Source organism: Bidens hawaiensis, unplaced genomic scaffold (assembly GCF_021521415.1).
Source record: "Bidens hawaiensis isolate Kalapana, Puna unplaced genomic scaffold, B.hawaiensis_p1.1 tig00009443_1, whole genome shotgun sequence".
NCBI lineage: Eukaryota > Viridiplantae > Streptophyta > Magnoliopsida > Asterales > Asteraceae > Bidens > Bidens hawaiensis.
The window spans coordinates 214,709-235,214 of NW_027491698.1; the positions used below are offsets into that span (position 1 = coordinate 214,709).

Genomic DNA, 20,506 nt, shown 5'->3' on the forward strand with positions numbered 1-20,506 from the left:
AAGGTTGGTGTTCTATATAATCAATTAAATAAGTGGTGAGTGCCTGAGTGGTGACTGTGTTCTATGTGCTAGCTGGTAAAATAAAAAATTATTTGGTTTAGGAAGTTAGTGACACGAGATAATATTCGTGTATAGAATTGAATTTATTCAATATTGGTCATCAAAGTTGTTAAAGAGAGTAAAAAAGAAAAACTTATGAGCATATTTTTACCTAATAAAAGGTTAAAGAAACTGTGAGAAGGGTAAAAAAATCAGAAAAAATAAGTTGAAACTTGGATACCTTGAGAAACGGTTGTAGCTTTGCATAAATTTCCATGGTAGATTTTTGATTTTTTAGATTGACGACTTTCTTTTTTTTGTTTAGGTCACCGTACTTTTCAAACCGAATAGCTATGTTACCCCACTCAGATCAGACTATGTTACCTTAACCTTGCATACATTGGTTTCAGAGTTTGGCTTCGGCGTTTTCCCAATAAACTAAACCGCTAGCTGTCACAAGAGCATAATCCTCTTGCGTCACACACGATGAGACGAAAATTCGGGTGAGCTCGAAATTCAAACTGAAAACTTCATAAAACATAGCTCAAGTCCTTTTTTATAATAATTCATGAAAAATGACAAAATTAAAGATCGAAATTAAATCTCCAATAAAATAAAGAACTCAAACCTTAGCGGAACACAAGTGTGGATGGTAGATATTTGTTATCATACAAATGAATATTAGTATTATATACACCCTTTAATATGGGGCGTATAGTGCAATACGTCCCATATTAAGGAGTGTTTGTCTTTTATAAATGTATAATACGCCCCGTATAGTATAATACGGGCCATATAAGGTACGATATGACAACCTAGGTCTGTTTGACAGTCCTAGGTTGTCACATCGTACCCTATATGACCCGTATTGTACAATACGGGGCATATTAGTTCAGTATCTATATGCCGTATTATACAATACGGGCCATATAGGTTCAATTTGAATTATTAAGCCATACGGCTTCTCCTTTCTTCTCTATATTATATATATATAATTACACAAATACATGCACACACAATTCACTATACCCTTTCGAGAATCAGAACCAAAAAAATAAAATGTGGTGGTTCGACAGTTTGTTTCCTGACAACGAGGAGGAACCGGGATACGCGCCTAACGATCAGTCTAACGCGTCGGGATTACCTTATTTGAACCAGGTTTCGTTGTATATTGATATAATATAAATTTGTTAGTTTGTTTATAACTAAGATATGTTACCATTACGTTTTTCAGGAGTATCACCATTACGATAGTCGACATGAACATTCTTATGATCAGCCTAGCACACCCGGGTTACCAAATTTAAACCCGGTAATATATGTTTAATATAAAGTCGTCATTTGATTTTTAACTAATATATGTTACCATTACGTTTTTCAGGAGTATTTCGCTTACGAGAGCCAACCTAAACAATTTTACGGTGAGCCAATGTACCAGTTACCTATTGACGGGTCGGATTATGGAGCCCAGACGTCTTCTTCGTACCACGTACCAGTAGAAGTTTCACGGTATAACGAGGGAAACAAACAAGTTAGGGGAACCCAGATGATGATGATTATATACATGATTATTATTGGTTACTATCATCTCTTATTTGTTGAGCTGAACCTTACAAATTTATATTTTGTAATTCTTTTATGTTATCATCTCTAGTGTCATATATCCATTATTTAGTTAGCATTATATTATCCAATACTGTGGAAAAACTTTACATATATGACAGTTTTATTTCTATGGGTTAAATAAAATAATTTGGCTAAAAGGAAACGATCAAATAGGTCAAAAAATCGTTAATTTTTTTTTGTTACAGATGGAGGACGAGGTGGAGATGGAGATTGATCATGAGCAGGCACAGGAGCAGGGCCATGTGCCGAGGCCGGTAGAGGGTGACGATATACTAGTTGGGTACCAATATCTACAGTTTCAGGCCGATAGCGACCATTCCCATAGGTATATGCGCCTCCGAAAGCTGACACCGCATTACAACACGGTCATAAGTTTGCCATTTTTAAGGACTTGTGGCGCAGAAGATCGAGCGGCCGAGAATGTCGGCATGGATACACCGTGGAGTCGATGCTTTAGTATGCTTCACTCAGTGCACCGAGAGCTCACATTGGAGGTGTACTCTACTATACGTGTTAGGTAAGTATTTTTTAAGTTATATATTATATAATATATAATATATTGTATTGTATTGTATTATTATTATATTATTATTGATATACCGTTCAAAAAAAAATATTATTATTGATATAGGCCGAGAGGGGCGGGTGCGCCTGAGATTCAGATGAAGAAGCCTTGTGCCGATCTCGTCATTCTGAGATTTTTTTTAGTATGTTCGGGGACGACATTCACCTTTCTATGGAGGAGTTTGCCGTTGCGCTCGGTTTAAACACGTCGACGGAGGTACGACTTCCGCTTTACACAGATAGCATCCACCATTTACCCAACGACTATTTGCGGGTTTGGTGGAGGGCGATTAACGATAAGCCTTTCGGGAATAAGGCTACGAAAGCCAGGGTCTCCGATATAAAGGACCCGTTGCACTAGGTTGTCACATCGTACCCTATATGGCCCGTATTGTACAATACGGGGCATATAAGTTCAATATCTATATGCCGCGTATTATATAATACGGGCCATATAGGTTCAATTTGAATAATTAAGCTATACGGCTCCTCCTTTCTTCTCTATGTTATATATACACAAATACATGCACACATAATTCACTATCCCCTTTCGAGAATCAAAACCAAAAAAATATAATGTGGTGGTTCGACAATTTGTTTCCTGACAACGAGGAAAAGCCAGGATACGCGCCTAACGATCAGCCTAACGCGTCGGGATTACCTGATTTGAACCAGGTTTCGTTGTATATTGATATAATATAAATTTGTAAGTTTGTTTATAACTAAGATATGTTACCATTACGTTTTTCAGGAGTATCACCATTACGATAGTTGACCTGAACAGTCTTATGATCAGCCTAACACACCCGGGTTACCAAATTTAAACCAGGTAATATACGTTTAATATAAAGTCGTCGTTTGATTTTTAACTAATACATGTTACCATTACGTTTTTAAGGACACAGTTGCGAGGGATGTCCTTAAACTGGTTAATAGTCAAATGGCGGAAATCGGTGGAACGTTTGAAGAGTCCCGTTCTAAGGTCATGGAAGAACATCGACGACACGGCTGGTTAAAAAAGTTAATTAATAGGGTGTCGATTAAGGCTCTTCAACTGATTGTAAACGAGTACCATTTGATAGAGAGGATGCGTGACGGAGGGAGCTTCGTGCGGCCACCATTTGTTTACGTCCATGGGTTTGCCATGTGCTTTGTCGATTGGAGGGATACATATGTGAAAACAGATGTATTCGCCTGCAGGATGTAGACCCATTCTGGCGAAGGTTAAATTTTGATCCAGCGTATCCGCATAATGAAGAACCGGACTATGAAGCAGGGTAGAGAATATCAAGAAAACACTTTCGTCAATAACCGACCGTCATGAAAAGAAAAGTATTTTCTCGAAACTGATGTCAGTTTTTCCAGGCAAATCAATCAAGAAAGAGCCCGAGAAACGAGAGGACCCCAAAGGGCGTCCAAAAAAACAGGATCCCCCGAGACACAGCTCCTACACCACATCCTCTTCCCATGTGCCCACACACGAAACCCCCACCCATTCGCTGTCTCGTTCGATGTCCCAGTCTCAGTCACGCTTTAAAATTCCGGGCGGAGGTCCTAAGACGAAGAACCGTTCTTCTATTGAGAAACTGTCGGGACGTCACCTCTTCACAGGTGCCCACCTCGGGTTTCCTTTAATGGATTCTCCCGGCCAAGTACCGTTGATAGAAAGGTTTAAGAGCGTTATTCCCTTTTGGGCGCATCCGTTCGTCTCAGACATCAAAGACGTAAGTCCATACGGTAATTGTGGATTTCGAGCAGTCGCTGTGGGTTTGGGGTTAACTCAGAAACACTAGCCTGATGTTCGGCAAGCATTGATAAATGAGATGGACACACATGAAACGTTTTGGAGGTTACACTATAATGACAAAAGGTTTTCGAAGACCGCATAAACGAGTATATTAACATACGTCAAGCTTGGCACGTCCCAAGGATGAAACAAAAACTAATTTATATATTATAATAATTGTTAAAAAAAACAAAAGGATGAAAACTAGTAATTGCATAAAATATTGCATAAATTGGTTTGCAAACTATTTTTTTTTTGTGAACAAATTAAAATTTTATTTTATTTAATGCCATGTGGCAACCCAAACTATTATTGGGTTGTCAATGTATGACATCCCACATCGGTTGAGAAAGAGAACTATGCCTTTTTTATAAGGAGGTGGATACCTTCCCCATCATAACGCGTTTTGGGCGCTTAATGGTAGCGGATGAGAGGATAATTCCACAGTTAAACGTGCTCAAGTGGGAGTAATATGAAGATGGGTGACCACCTGGGCAACCAAAAACAAATCCTTGAGACGATAGTGGTATGTCTCAGCCAAAACGAATAATATCATGGTGCGATGGTAGCCGGGTTGTTATACAATGGGAGTGGTCTAACGTCTTTATGAAATAACACGTGTTTATAGTGAGGTAATTAAACTCATAATTACCAAGCTAGCAAATTCAACCAAAAAAAGAAACAAAAAGTCAATAGAGTGGTTGATCATATACATAGTCTAGCCAATTAAATACTAGATTAGTGGTCCATATGTATCAACTCCATCGTTCAATAACAAGTTAACAACAATAGTAACAAATGCTTTTGTGTAACTATATTCGTATTCTTAATTTCTAGGTTTGGTTTAACTTATCACATGAGCTATTTTTTTTTCATTTCATAGTCTTTGTTCCTGCATCAAAACTTGACCGGGTTTTGTTCCATGATCTCATCTTGAGATAGCGAATCTTTTGGACAAAACGATTGCATAAGGCAATGATCGTAGAAAATAGTGATGAGAAAGGTGGAGTAAGGTGAACCTGATTAGAAAAACGTGGAAGCATGAAATCCGTCGAGGTAAGGCAATGAGTGGTCCTAAAACAAATGGTGTTTTATACGTGACGAATCACATACACTACACATTTGTCCAAAGAAACCTAGCTTGCAAGGTACGGTGGTGAAAAAGACATGGAGGGTGGAACGGCGGAGCTGTCATGGGGTCAAGTCCTCAAGGGTGTGTGATTAGAATATTAGTTAAAAAAATTAAAACTGCGTTCTCGAGTTTTTAATTAAAAGAAAGAAAAATATAAGATTGGATAGGATGAGAGAATAAAAGAAACTACATGCATATAATGCATTCTCAAGTTTAATGAAAAATGAAAGAAAGAGGAAAAAAATGGTTAATTACATTCTTTAGTTTAAATGAAATAAATGGAAAAGAAAAAAGTGTGTAGTTTTACAAATATAGCCTTTTTAAAACAATTATTAGATGTAGATTGAAGAGTAAAGTGATAATTTTAAATATTTATCCATTCCTTTCTTTCCAAATCATGCCAAATTGGCAAGAAAACTTTGGGACTTAAAACATCCAAGTTTTCTTATAATTTCCTATCATTTATTTTATAAAAAAAAACTCAAGAATGAAGATTCAAACTAAAATCTTATCATTTCTTTTCTTATCCAATGAAAAAAAAAAACTCAAGAATACAGAGTAAATGTAAATAAAATAATAATGAATGATATATAGAATCGAGCATCATGGGGCCAATGTGTTTTTTCCTTTGTAAATTTTCATGCGGCCATGGAGTCAATGTTTCTTTGATCTAATCACACACACATGCTCTTTTGATCTATAGGTTTTCTTGGCTTCAAATGTTTTGAGGGCCTATCACATCTTCATTTTTTTCTTTTCATTTTTTAAACTAATTTGTTTAATTAATTTAAACATTGCTCAATACTATGTCTAGAGGGGCTTAGAATAAAACCACTACGCATAAGATTAAACAAATCCTATGTATATGTGACGCTGATATGACATGACGTTTTTCACTTTGTAGTTCTATAAAATTACAGAAGTCTTTACTGTCATGCAGTTCAGTTTAGTTATTGGTAAAAGCAATATCTTTTTATATGAAGTGTACTATAAAAGATAACTTAAACGTTCTTTTATTCCTGCTGACATATGTTTTTCTAGAGCTGAGAGTCTCTCTGGAAGCCACCTCTTTGTCCCTTTGGATAGAGGTACGGTGTGCCTACATCCCAGCCTCCGCAGACCCTACTTATAGCTTTGCTATTGACGGGATTCCACTGGGTATAATTGATTGATTGATTATTTTTTTAATAACAATAATATTTTAAAAAAGCTTTGCGATGTTATTTTAATTTGTTTTCTTTTGTTGTTATCATTTCGTAGTCTTTTTTGTTATTTTTTATTGTTTTCTTATCAACAAACGTTTTTAAATATTATCATTTTTCTCTTAATTTATGTTTGTTTCTTATATATTTTTAATACAAGAAAAATGTACCAAGGAAAAAAACAAAGGGTAAAAATAAATACATAGAAAGGGAAAAAAAACTTACACTACTAGAAAATTATTATATATCAACTAAATTATTTGATTGAAAAAATTGAGAGTGACGGGGTAAAAAATTGACGTGAAAAAGAATGATGCTTTGACTTAAGGAGTAAAGTTAATAAAATTAGGTTAACAATAAATCATTTGTCTATTATCTGTGTTAGTTGATAACTTCTATACCAATGCTGTGATGGTTTAAAACCTTTAAACATCTAAGTTGAGCGAATGATCTTGATTCTTGGGTTCAAGTCCTACGAACGAAAAAAATTAAAAGAAACTTGTGGATAAAAAAAATAGTTGACTTCTCTTTACCTCACACATTTACTATTCACTTCTAAAAATTTATAGATGAAAAATAAGCAATATTCTTTTTTAAGGTGGCTATACATCTATAGATTCGGGTATATAGCCATTAGATACACTGCACTAAGTTGTGTATCTATTTGTAATCACGTACCAGATTTTTTCAATCAATAATGTGTGATACTAATAATGTGATACAATCGATTATATATTCACACATATATATGTTATCCGTGCATATATGTTATTATTTATTTACATATATAACATAAATAGTTAAAATTTTAAAAATAAAACAGATACAATTAATAGCCACCAAAAGGGCTTGAAGAGTTGTAACCTAACATTATTAAAGAGTGTAGTTATAAAAGTTGAGAATTAGAGATGAGCTCGGTATTTATTAAAACTGAGCACCAAGTACTAGTATTGAAATTGCTTGGTACAGTATGATATTGGTACATGTAGGTATTCTATGGTAAATCAACCATACCGATTATAAAATTCCTTAAAAATATATACCAGTACCATTTTCTATAAAGGTTTAATAGGACAACTAAGGCGGTGTTTGTTTTTTCAGAAAAAAGTCTTCTTGACCTCTTTTGTCTACGTCGCACAGATCATGCGCGAACATTTAAGTCTGCAGTGTGTTTGTTTTTTAGAAGACATTTCATTAAAAAATGTATGTGCGTCATCTTATCCTAAAAGATCTGGACTATAATCTTCTAACCTCTTCAAAGTTTGAAACCCTAATTTTTATAATAAAAACATCAGCTCTCTCCTCTTTCCTCACTCCCGTCGCTATCCTCCTCTCATCCATCCCCACCACCGGTGATTCCCCCTCTCCTCCACCCCCACCGCAATCACTCCCTTTTCCTCCATCCCCACACCCGTCCGTCGTCGCACTTCTTCCACCAACCCAGTCGTCGCCCCCCCCCCCCCCTCGCATCCACCCCCACCGTTGCAATCGCTTTTTCTAAGCTACAACCGTCGACAATTCTCCACCCGCGGGTAATGTAACAGATTATGTGTATATTTTGTGATTAATGTTTATGTTTGAATTTGACTATTGGTTTGAATATGTTTAGGTTTGAATTAATCACTTGAAATAGTTTTTATGTTTATGTTTAAATTGAGCACCTTACGTAAAAAAACAAACAGTCTTCTTATTTTAGAGTGGAGAGATTTGATCCGTCACTTATTTTACAGATACAATCCACACACTACAAATATTTTAGGGGGGAGGGGTGGTGGATGTGGTGGCATCACTCATCACACACCCCACCCAATCAAATGGTGCCACATCACCAACCCCAAATTCATCACATGTGATGGTTTTTTACTAGGGGTGGTGGTGTGTGATGGGATTTTTTTTTGCAAGATTAAATGTTACAAAGATAAATAAATAAATAAAAACCGACAAAAAATGGTTGATATAGGCCTCGTCACGTTTCCGCCAACTTAGCCGACTTTTATATCATTTTTATAGCATTTAAAAGTTCAAGGTTTAATTCGTAAATTATTCTAAATTCTGTTTAAAATAAATGTGAAAGTTAAGGGGTTAAATGTGTAAATTGTATTTAAAATATAATAATAATAATACTATCAAAACCCAGCACAATTCCTTCTTCCCTGTTATTTTTCCGGTGACCCATCACTTCCGGCGATTCATCACTTCCAGCAACGGCTCCCCCCAACGGTCATAACCACCCCCTCCCAACGAATAGATTTCTTGGTTTCCACCCCATCTCACGCGTGACGGCCATCACACAAATCTCTCCCATTTCGCGTGACAAAGTAGCGACGGCAGTATGGAAAAACCCACCACACGTGATGAGAGCTCCATCACGCAATACCCCGTCCCCCTTAACTTTGTGAAAAAACAAACAAACACGTGAGTCATACAATATTACAATCCACGACTTCTACCTCCAAATAAACCACCCATTTTCCAACACGAGACTATCAAAGAAGACATTTTCTAGAAGCCCCTTGATATAAATATTACAAAAATATCCATTTCATTTCTCGTTTTATTCGATCCAAATTTCAAAGTAGTTACACAGTGAAAAACGTGCAGACAATTTGGAATTTATGACGTACGTACACCACCTTATCTACTACTTAAATTATTATTATTATTATTATTATTATCATATCCTTTTCTACACCCAATCCGAAGCCACCAAGAAGAACCTTCATCGGCATTTACACTCCACCGCCTTCCGATTACCCAGCCGACACCCATAATATTATCATCACCACCACCTTCAATTTGATCTGTAGATCATCTAACAATGAACAACTTAACTCTAATCCCAGGCTTACCAGACGATCTATCCTCTCTAATCCTCTCATTTCTCCCATACTCACACCACTCTCGTCTCAGATCCACCTGCAAACTATGGAACCACTTCTTCTCTTCCAAAACCCTAATCTCATTCCGCCGTAACCACCTTCTAATCATCTTCCCAGACGACCCCACCATCTGTTCTCCCTACATATTCGACCCACAAACCCTAGCCTGGGCTAACCTACCACCCATGCCCTGTAACCCCCACGTCTACGGCCTATGCAATTTCACCTCAGTCTCACACGATTCGTGTGTGTACGTGATTGGTGGTTCGTTATTTGATACCCGATCGTTCCCGCTTGACCGTCCGTCGAGTTCCGCTTCCGGGTTTCGATTCGATTTCGTTTCGGATAATTGGGAGCCCATTTCGCCTATGGTTACGCCACGTGGCAGCTTTGCGGCTGCGGTAACCAATTCGAATAAGATAATTGTGGCGGGTGGTGGGTCCAGGCATAATATGTTTGCGGCTGCGGGTAGTAGGTTGAGTTCGGTTGAGGTTTATGATATTGGGAGTGATCAGTGGGTGGGTGTGGATGGGTTGCCCAGGTTTCGAGCCGGGTGTGTCGGGTTTGTTGTTGGGAATGATAATAATAGTGATAAGGAGTTTTGGGTTATGGGTGGGTATGGTGAGTCGAGAACCGTGTTGGGTGTGTTTCCGGTTGACGAGTATTATAGCGATGCGGTTGTGATGGAGATGAAGAATGGTGTGATGGGTAAATGGAGGGAGATTGGGAATATGTGGGAAGAAGGGGAAAGACGGAAGCTTGGGAGGATTGCGGTTGTTGACGATGGTAATGGCGGGTTTCCAGGTGTTTTCATGCTTGATAAGAGTGACATTTTTAGGTAAGTTTTAATGTTTTGTTCATGTTATTGTGTTAATATGTTGCATATTTGTATAAAGTTGTGTGTTTGATCTTATGAAAATTGAATACCATGCAGTCAATATCGGTGGTATGTTGTTTATCTGTCCTCGTGTGAAATATCGGTCAGAATATCAGTACCGATAATATCGGCGATATTGACCGATATTAAATTTTACTGATATATCACTAATATTCCCGATATCAGTGTTTTAAGTCTTAATTTTCAACCTTTAGTGTTTAATGTTAGTGTTTTGAGTCTTAATCAGTTCCTACTTGCTACAATTGTTAGTGTTTTGCGAGTTGCAAAAGGATAATTTGTTAATAGTAGGAGAATATACTGAATTGTTAAGTGTTAAAGTGCTATATATATGTGTGTGTGTATATATATATATAAATTTGCATAATATTAAAATTACCGATATCCCACTGTATCTCAAATATCAGTCCTCGACCGATATCCGATATTTTCCGCATTAACTGCTTAGATTGAATATAGGTGACCGATATTTTCCGCATTAACTGCTTAGACTGAAAATAGGTTTTGTTTAGTAGAGTCTTGTTTTGTTTAAGGGGTAAAACTTGGTTATTTGCTTGTTGAAAAGCAAAATGTGTTTGACAAACCTACTCCAAAAGCTTCAAATTGAAGCTTTTCAAAAGTTGCTTTTGCTTTTCAAAAAGCAAATAAGCAAAAAAACAATTTTGAAAGTTCACCCAAACACCTCCAAACTGTTTATGGATCAAAACCAAGTGTGAATCAGTCATTTAGATATGATTTCTAGTGGGAATCTAGAATAATGAACTGGGATTTTTGTCATCTTGTCATTCAAGTGTGAATTGATGCTAGTGTGTATATTGCCTATTTGTTTCATTGGTGATATGTATAGAAAGTTAATTAAATAATGACATTTGTCAACTTGTGTCAATAGTGACGTGGCGTATAGTGTATATTTGTATTATTGATGGCATATTTCTAAATCTGTATTGTACTGTATTTAGTTAAATTCTGTATTTTGGAATAGATGATGCAAACTTTGAAACCATTATTGTGTTATATTACAATGTTTGGAAACAACTTCTTACAGCGTTATTGTTTTTAGGTATGAACGAGCTTCTAACCGATGGAAGAAGGAAACGAGCATCCCAAAGAAACTAACAGATGAATCATCAGTCGGGTTTGTTTCACTAAACGGTGAGCTGCATGTTATGGGCTATGCGAGCGGTGGTGATGCAACTGAAAATCACAAGTCGAGACAACTTAACAGGTCAGGATCTTTGTTATTACAGATATATCATCCCCAAAGCATGATTTGGAGGACCCTGATTACGAAAACACCATTCGTGCAACCTTTGGATTTCAAAACGGCAGTTATGTGCACCATCCGACTTTAGTGTTTTCAACTGGATTGATCTTTGATGTGTGTTGTATCGTGTCGGGTTATTGGTTTTCCACGATTACTTAAATTGATTACAAATTTGTCTGATTGTGAAAAAAACAGTCTTTGCATCAAGAACTGTTTCCCTTGTTTATTAAAATTGTTTACATATGAAATAAGTTTATATCTTGATTTGTATTATATAATATAGTCATCTATATGTTTCCATGGTATCATCATTTTGAATTCAGTAGTGGTGATGTGTGCCAATATTTATTAAAAACAAATTAAAATATCGATTCAAATTATCATCATGTCAAATTGGTAATGAAAAATGTGTGGATTTATTTACAAATTTTGTTCAGGCAAATAGGTGTGTTTGTTTCAAATAGTCAGTTCGGTATCACTTAATACCATACTTGTTTCGTACCTATTAAACTTTATACCTGTCTCAAATGTTTTTGTTTTAGGCTTGCCCGACGGGTTCGACTGCTATTGAGTGAGTGAATAGAAAGAGAAAGAAATTATATGTTTTATTTCAAGTAAAAAGGCTTTGGTTTTCAATAACGAAACTAAATTACAAAATGTTTAAAGTTTAAACTTAACTAAAGGTTTACTAAGACAAGTAAAATGTCTTGAGAATCAGAAGTCAGGATCATATCATACATCAATATAAATCATAACATTTATATCAATTCATAGAAGCCACGAGATATCAAATCATAATCTAATCAAAAGTCAAAACATGTAAATACATATACACATAGACCCAAATGCTACACGATCTAACTTATTAATTAGTGATGCTCGTAACCTAGCTAAACATCAAATTGTGAACGGATGGGGCAAAGTCTTTCAACCGTTCATTACATATTTAATAAAAAATCATTTATTATATCCTATACGACGTGATCTAAACTCTCAATTAATACGATTGATGTCACGTAGAGGTAGGGGCGGGCTCAACATCAACAATATTTTGTATTTTAAATATAGAATTTACCTATTTCATGACACACAAGTCATTTTTAACCTTTTCACCTTTTTTTATATATTATTTTTCATAATTGTTTTACAACTTACACATAAGTGAAGGCACACCAGTTCAACTCTAGTTTTGATCGGGTTAGTGGTTCAATCTGGTATCCACGAGCGTTTCAGCTTGCATAACAGAACACCGTGAGCTCGTTACGAGAAGGGAAAATGAGGGGTCTTCTCGTAACCACCATTTGACGTGTCAATCAATACATGTTCTTAGAGAATATTGTAAGAGTGGGAGAGCCAAAAGGATCCTTTAACCATTGGTCCAAGTGTAGTATTTATAGCCGAAGAGGTAGAAAATGATTGACCGAGCTGTCACTATCAGGAGAACCTTCTATTATCGTGGGGGAGCACGTGCAAGGCCTCTGATTGTGTCTCTTAGAAGCGGTTATAATTTACCTTAAAAGCGGTTTTGGACCGCTTCTATGCTCATCGCTTCTAATGGATTTTGACTTTCGTTTGAAGCGGATTTCTTTATTCACATTTATTTTGTAGCGGGCTTCCCTTTGAAGCGGTTTTACTCTCAAAACCGCTTCTAACACACAAAATAAATTACTGATTATACAACTAAATACAAATACCAAAATCGAGCTTATATAGCTCATATATTACTGATTATATACGAAAATTATACAGCTTTGACTCAAGAACAAATATGGATATTTAACTCAAGAACAATATTAAGCATTACAAACAACTGCATATATATATATATGTGTGTGTGTGTGTGTGGTAAGGATCCTAAGAGAACCATTTGCAAATTGAGAACTTTGAGAACCATTTTGGACCACTAAAACCACCTTTAAAAAAAATCATAAAACAAAAAATAATAAAAATTTTAAAAAAGTAAAAAAACCAAAATTCTTATATTTCATTCCGGTTTCATTAAAAAAACCGTCGTATTATACACATATGTATAATTTTATTTAATCTTTAGTTACGTAATATACACATATGTACAGTATAATTTATCTTAAATTATACATATGTGTACAAAAAAAACATGTAAATGTACATATATGTATATATTATACATATATGTATATAATTTAGCTAAACCGAGTTTTTTTTTGTGAAACCGGGATGATAAAATAAGAGTTTTGGTTTTTTTTACTTTTTTGATTTTTGTGTTTTTTTTTAATTTTATGATTTTTTTTTATTTTTGGATTTTTGTGGTCCAAAATGGTTCTCATAATTCTCAATTTCAAAAAGGTTCTTTCATGATCCTGATCCCATATATTATATATATATATAATGTTTCCAAAATCATACAAACATTTCCAAATTAGATCAAAAGTACTTAAAAGGATACATGTTTTCAAAATTCAACATCAAAGGCATACAAATCTAATTTAAAGTGGGCTTGTTCACAAACAATCTATCAAAAAGCGGCGGCATTACTCCCATTATGGTATCATCAATCTCCTTGAGCTTAACAAATCCCAATTCATGCCAAATCTAAAAACAAATAAATAAAGAATAACCGAACAAAACCACACTCTTATATATAAGAACCCAACAAACAACCCAATCCAAAACTAACCCATAAACGAAAACACGGAACAAAAAGCATGACCTTCATTTTAAGTTTCGTTCTAAAACCGAACCCGACCCAAACAAACCCAAGCCCGAATAACCAAACATATATTGTTACTGATCCCAATTGACTAGAATACCCTTGGTAACCAAAGTTAACCTAACAAATCCCGAACCCGACCCAAACAAACCCAAGCCCGAATAACCAAACATATTGTTATTAATCCCAATTGACTTTAATACCCTTAGTAACCAAAGTTAACCTAACATGCGGTTATAGAAATATTTTGTACATACACACGCGCACACACACACACACACACATATATATATATAGTGTAATATTGTAATAAATAAATTATTATAAATAATTAGAAAATGCTTACATTGTTGGGGAATTGATTATGATAATAAGAAACAAATTCGAAAATATGCTTTATGACGATATATCAACATTCCCAATTGCCTTGTTGTTGCTTGCACTGCAATAAAAAAAATACACTTAACAAGAAACCAATTAATAAAAACTTATAAAAAATACAAAAAATAGAAAACATACATGAACCGAAATATATTTGTAAGAAGATAATTTTCTTGGTCCTTTACGCCTTTTAAAGAGTCTAAAATAAATATTTCTTTATGTTTGGGGGAAATTATAAACAAAATCCAATGACCCCACAAAACAGAAAGTTATAGAATAATTAGATAAAAATGTAGTCATAAACTATATAAAAATTAATTAAAAGACGTAAAAATAAAATATGTATTACTCTGCCAAATGGGGAGCAAACAAATAATCTTTATCTTTATAAAGAGTTAATATGTCAATAATGTGACGTTGAACTTTTTATGGTTAAAGTTAGCATAAACATGCGGTGATAAAGTCTGGGCTTAGAAAACCGCATGGCCTGCCTAAACGAATAGACTCCTCGTAAAAATACCTTAAATTAAAAAAAAAAAAAAGAAACATTATAAAATTAATAAAGTCATGGGCCTGTGGCATCTCCTTCCAGTCGATACTGGCGTTGGCGATTGCTGCTGTTGGTTCATGTGATGGAATGAGATCACAAGTTCTAGCTGGCTTCTCTTGAAGATTGGATGGATGTTACTGAAAGCTCCGGAGCTGCATGTGAATGTGAAAAGAGGAAGGGTGAGATGGGCTTGTGATTTATATATTGTAGCCCATAACTATCTTGGGTCCTTTATGGGCCAATTGTATACTTGTATGTAAAGAAAGGTGTTCAGGAAATTCAAAATCCAAAAAATAAAAACGAAATTCGAACCGAAACCCGAATAATCTGATTCAAATTTGTATTCAGATAGTTTGAATTATCTGAACATCCGAATAATAACATGTGATTTAATTATTTTGAAGTTTGGTTTTATTTGTATTTGTTTTACTTTTTATAATTATGATGGATAATGGATTTGTTTCAACCTTTGTTTGAAGTTCGACTATTCTTTGTGTATGATTTTCTGGTTTTGTATTTGTACTTAATTAGATGTTTGTTTGAATGTTTGTTATATGGTTTATTTCGGATTATTCGAATCCATCCGAAATCAATTCGGATCGGATTAGATTTCGGATAGGTCTTAAAAATTTCAAATCCGAATAATCCGAACCGAATAAATTGAATAATTTGTTACCCGATCCGATAAACACCCCAACTTGACTGCTTGTATTTGTTCTTAGTGGATTTGAAATAGGATGCTAGTTTTATGTTTTCCATAGTCTGTATAAAAGTATGTGTATCTCCTTAAGTACATTCAACCGGACACCCTTATATTTTGAACGTGGGAAAAGAAAATTGGTATATTTCAAGTTTACCTTATAACTTTATTAAGGTTGTAAAATTGATTATGGACGTGGGGCATAAAAGAAAATTGGTGTATTCCATTGTTATGGTGGCCATTTGGTGCTTATAGAAGGTTAGAAACAAGTACATTTTCGAAAATAAGCCGATGAAGATTGTTAAAGTGCTTGGAGACATAAAGATTTTGAGTTTCTTATATTAAACAGGGAGAAATATATTATTCAGTATTGGGTAGGTGGAAATCTTTGGTTATGTAACTCATTCTCGGTTATGTTCTTTGTGCCGGCCTTTGCTACCGTCTCAGTAGGATTGGTTTTGGCTTTGTTTTATCGAAAGTCGTTAACAAAAACTAATATTTTTATTTTTAGATAATAATAATAATAATAATAATAATAATAATAATAATAATAATATAGGAGAAGTGGAGGGGTAAAATAGGGAATAGAGTCGAAGGAAGATGATTGAGGTGACCTAAATACCCTTTGTTTGAAAGAGAAAAGAAACCCTAATTTGAAGAACCCATACTCTCATTCTCTCCTCGTTCCCCAATTCTACCCTTTTATCTCCCCAGCCCTCTTTCAAGTATTTCACCTCTTCTCTCCTTCGCACTCTTTATCTATATAAATAAATAAATCACCCGCCAATTCCAACTTACTCTTTACTTTCCAACGTTCAAACCCTAACAATTTACGCTATGACACGATCTCTTCTTCCTCTTTTGCAGGTTTCTTCTTCGATTCACCAATTTACGGTTTCCTCTTCCAGGATCCCTTCTGATTCCGGTAGGTCTTTCAATCTGTTCAGTCTATTTTTGTTGTTATTCAGATCTGGATTCGCTAGCTGTGATTATCATGTAATTGAAGCTGAATTGATTGGATGTGTAGTGAATTATTATTATTATTATTAAGAGTTTTAGTCTAGGTCAAGGATAATTCAGTATAGGAGGTGTTTGGATGTGTCGTCAAGTCTTTATAATGAAATATTAGTTTTTGATGTTTTGCTAGTTCACAGTTGGCACACAGATTTTGATTTTTTGAGGTCAGAATGATTAATTTTCGATAATCTGGCCAGTTGACACTGTAAGAATTTTAAAAAGAAAAAAATATGATTGATATATGTGTAAATTGTTGCAACTTGCAACTATACTTAGTTGTAAGCAATTGGTTATTTTCGTATGCTTCTTCTTGTTACACTAAATTAATAATCGCTTCCAAAGTGTCAAAATACCTACCTTTCATTTAGTTGATCTGGAATATTCATCATCATCATCGTACTCAATATATCCCACCAATAGCAAAGCTATGGTAGGGTTTGAGGAGGGTAAGATGTAGACAACCTTACCTCTACCCCATAGGGATAGAGAGGCTGCTTCCGATGAGACCCCCGGCTCGATAGTAGTTTTGCATCAAGCCTTGGACATAGGGCACATAGCGCTCAATCATCGGGACACCGGCTGATTGGAATATTCTCAAGTTAAAATGTGAACTTTTTTTAAAAACTGTTTAGCAATAACAGGTATTAGAATATAGGTAGAGCGTATAATTATTAAGTATTAAGTATGGTGGTTAAATCTGTAGTTTCTTAGGGATGATGAATTAACATGTTTAACTTTAACTTAATGTTTTTGGTGGAATGCGTGTATATATTGAATCATTGTATGATTTGAGTTATTGTGAATTCTGATAAGAAATTTTTTTGACTCTGAACATTTGTTGAAACAGGCCTTTTGATGTTTCTTATCTTGTGGACCCAAGGGCTTGTTTGAAGGTGCTGCGGGTGATAAACACACCATGGATAACCATGAGATGATTATTGGACCAAGGCCAGACATTCCATTGGTTCAAAACCAGCAATTGGGATTAAGGCACAGTCAGAATTTGGTCGGTGGGCAGAATCGTAATATTGGATTAGGGCATACCAACAAGCATGACATGAAATTAAGCGAAAATGGTAATCAAGATATGCGTGTGGGACATAACCATGGTCACAGTCACAGCCACGGTCTTGACAATGAGTTGCTAATGAACCATGAGATGCCAACTGAGTTTGAGGATAACAATCAGCATAATAATGGATATGATGAGAACAATGAAGATGGTGATGATCTTGATCATGGTATGGATCAAGAACAGGCCAAATCCCATGATTCTCATCTCGTTCTCTCTGATCAACCTCACGAACTAGGTTTACCTAATAATCATGGTTTAACGGTTGTTGAGAATCACGAACTTGATGAAAACTTAGGCCTCATGGTGCACCCACACTCGCACTCTGAAATGGGTGTCATCCCGATATCAGTTCAACACCCGGATCTTGTGGTCACAACCCCAGTTATTCAAACCCGAACCCTAACCCCGCCCCCAAACTATGAACTCATGGTTGGTCAAGAATTTCCAGATGTTGCCAGCTATCGAAGGGTGTTAAGACACACTGCAATTGCTCTACATTTCGAGATACAAACTGTCAAATCTGATAAAACTCGGTTTACTGCCAAGTGTGCAAGTGACGGGTGCCTGTGGAGGATACACGCTGCTAAGCTGCCAGGTGTCCCCACTTTCACCATCCGAACCATCCATGCTGAACACACGTGTGGTGGGATTGCGCACCTCGGTCATCAACAAGCTTCGGTTCAGTGGGTTGCTAATTCTGTAGAACAAAGGCTCAAAGAAAACCCTCAATGCAAACCGAAAGAGATTCTAGAAGAAATTCATCGGGTTCATGGGATTACGTTATCGTATAAACAAGCTTGGAGAGGTAAAGAACGAATCATGGCGGCTTTGCGTGGTTCTTTTGAAGATGATTACCGTCTCTTACCGCAATATTGTGATCAAGTTAGACGCACAAATCCCGAGAGTATAGCTTCGGTTTATGTGAATCCAAATGATAACTGTTTTCAACGGTTGTTTATCTCGTTTCAAGCTTCGATTTACGGGTTTTTGAATGCGTGTAGACCGCTTCTCGGGCTTGATAAAACCGTGTTAAAAAGCAAGTATCTTGGGACATTGCTTTTCGCCACGGGTTTTGATGGTGACGGGGCATTATTTCCTTTGGCTTTTGGGGTTGTTGATGAAGAAAGTAATGAAAATTGGATGTGGTTTCTTTCTGAGTTACATAATTTATTGGAAATAAACACAGAAAACATGCCGAGACTTACAATTTTATCCGACAGACAAAAAAGTATTGTTGACGGTGTGGAAGCCAATTTCCCGACAGCTTTTCACGGGTTTTGTATGCGTCATCTTAGTGAAAGTTTTAGAAAAGAGTTTAACAACACCATGATTGTTAACCTTTTATGGGATGCAGCAAACGCTCTAACTGTTATGGAATTTGAATCCAAAATCTTGGAAATTGAAGAGATATCTCAAGAAGCTGCTTATTGGATTAGGCGTGTTCCCGCTCGTTTGTGGGCTACAGCTTATTTTGAAGGAACTCGTTTTGGTCATTTGACTGCTAACATAGTCGAATCATTAAACACGTGGATCCTGGAAGCTTCTGGGCTTCCCATTATTCAAATGATGGAATGCATCCGTAGGCAGTTAATGACGTGGTTTAACGAGAGACGTGAAACGAGCATGCAGTGGACTTCAATACTTGTTCCTTCTGCAGAAAGACGGGTTTCAGAAGCTATCGATCGGGCACGAACTTATCAAGTTCTTAGAGCAAACGAGGCTGAATTTGAGGTCATTTCACATGAAGGGACGAATATTGTTGATATCAGAAACCGTTGTTGTTTGTGTCGGGGATGGCAGCTTTACGGGCTGCCATGTGCTCATGCTGTGGCAGCTCTTTTATCGTGTAGACAAAATGTTCATCGGTTCACTGAAAGTTGTTTTACGGTTGCAACTTACAGGAAAGCGTATTCACAAACGATTCATCCGGTACCCGATAAAACGCTTTGGAAAGAAATGACAGATGGGATTTCACAAGGTGAATCTGGTAACGTGAGCGAGATTATTATTAATCCACCAAAATCACTTAGACCACCAGGAAGACCGAGAAAAAGGAGGGTTCGGTCAGAAGATAGAGGACGGGAGAAACGGGTAGTGCATTGCAGTCGGTGCAATCAAACGGGTCATTTTAGAACTACTTGTTCTGCACCTATATGAATATGAAGATGATGTTCCGTCATATGTAACCGATAATCGGTATGATTGTATGTTGATAGAATTTGTTTTGTTTAAATAAGTTGAGATGAATGTGAGTTTTAATTAATCGTTTTACATAATGTTTATGGTCTAGGGAGAGTATGATTTAGCTATGTTGAAATCTTTTCTGCATTGTGAATATTTATATATAGTGTTGTAGGTTTGTTATAGTGTAAGCAGACATTTTAATAAGGTCGTTTGTTGTTTTTTTGTCATTTTTTGCTATTTATGTTTGTTTTTGTTCAGAATAAATTATCTCAAATTTCATGCTATATGTCATTTTACTTCATGCAATATTGTAACTACTATTTTCTTTTGATAACTTTTATAAAAAGTATAGAAATTGGCGAAGACGAGCAGGTGACGGCGAAGTAAAATGGTGGAGGCGTTGCTGACTCAGTAGAGTTTTATTAAGTTAACAAGTTTTATAAGAAAAAAAACTGCATATAATTTATATAATTTAAATCGGACCAAATTAAAACATGCGTAATTAACTAATTATTGCTCGAGT

The 20,506-nt window shown here is 35.8% G+C and overlaps 2 protein-coding genes across 2 annotated transcripts; both read left to right on the forward strand.

The window, feature by feature from the left end:
* Window positions 1–9,022: 9,022 nt before the first annotated feature.
* On the forward strand, window positions 9,023–11,654 carry LOC143532309 (F-box/kelch-repeat protein OR23-like). Its single transcript, XM_077027396.1, has 2 exons — window positions 9,023–10,066; window positions 11,184–11,654. Exons 1-2 carry the CDS (start codon window positions 9,168–9,170, stop codon window positions 11,473–11,475), a joined length of 1,191 nt encoding a protein of 396 aa, XP_076883511.1. The 5' UTR covers window positions 9,023–9,167; the 3' UTR covers window positions 11,476–11,654.
* Window positions 11,655–16,368: 4,714 nt separating this feature from the next.
* On the forward strand, window positions 16,369–20,155 carry LOC143532327 (uncharacterized). Its single transcript, XM_077027412.1, has 3 exons — window positions 16,369–16,432; window positions 16,575–16,632; window positions 17,572–20,155. Exon 3 carries the CDS (start codon window positions 17,641–17,643, stop codon window positions 19,954–19,956), a length of 2,316 nt encoding a protein of 771 aa, XP_076883527.1. The 5' UTR covers window positions 16,369–16,432; window positions 16,575–16,632; window positions 17,572–17,640; the 3' UTR covers window positions 19,957–20,155.
* The last annotated feature ends 351 nt before the right edge of the window (window positions 20,156–20,506 follow it).

What these genes read in the sequence shown, in the direction of transcription:
- LOC143532309 (XM_077027396.1), top strand. Translation starts at nt 9,168, where the DNA reads ATGAACAACTTAACTCTAATCCCAGGCTTACCAGACGATCTATCCTCT. An exon ending in GATAAGAGTGACATTTTTAG is followed by an intron (nt 10,067 to 11,183) that starts GTAAGTTTTAAT and finishes TATTGTTTTTAG; the next exon opens with GTATGAACGAGCTTCTAACC.
- LOC143532327 (XM_077027412.1), top strand. Translation starts at nt 17,641, where the DNA reads ATGGATAACCATGAGATGATTATTGGACCAAGGCCAGACATTCCATTG.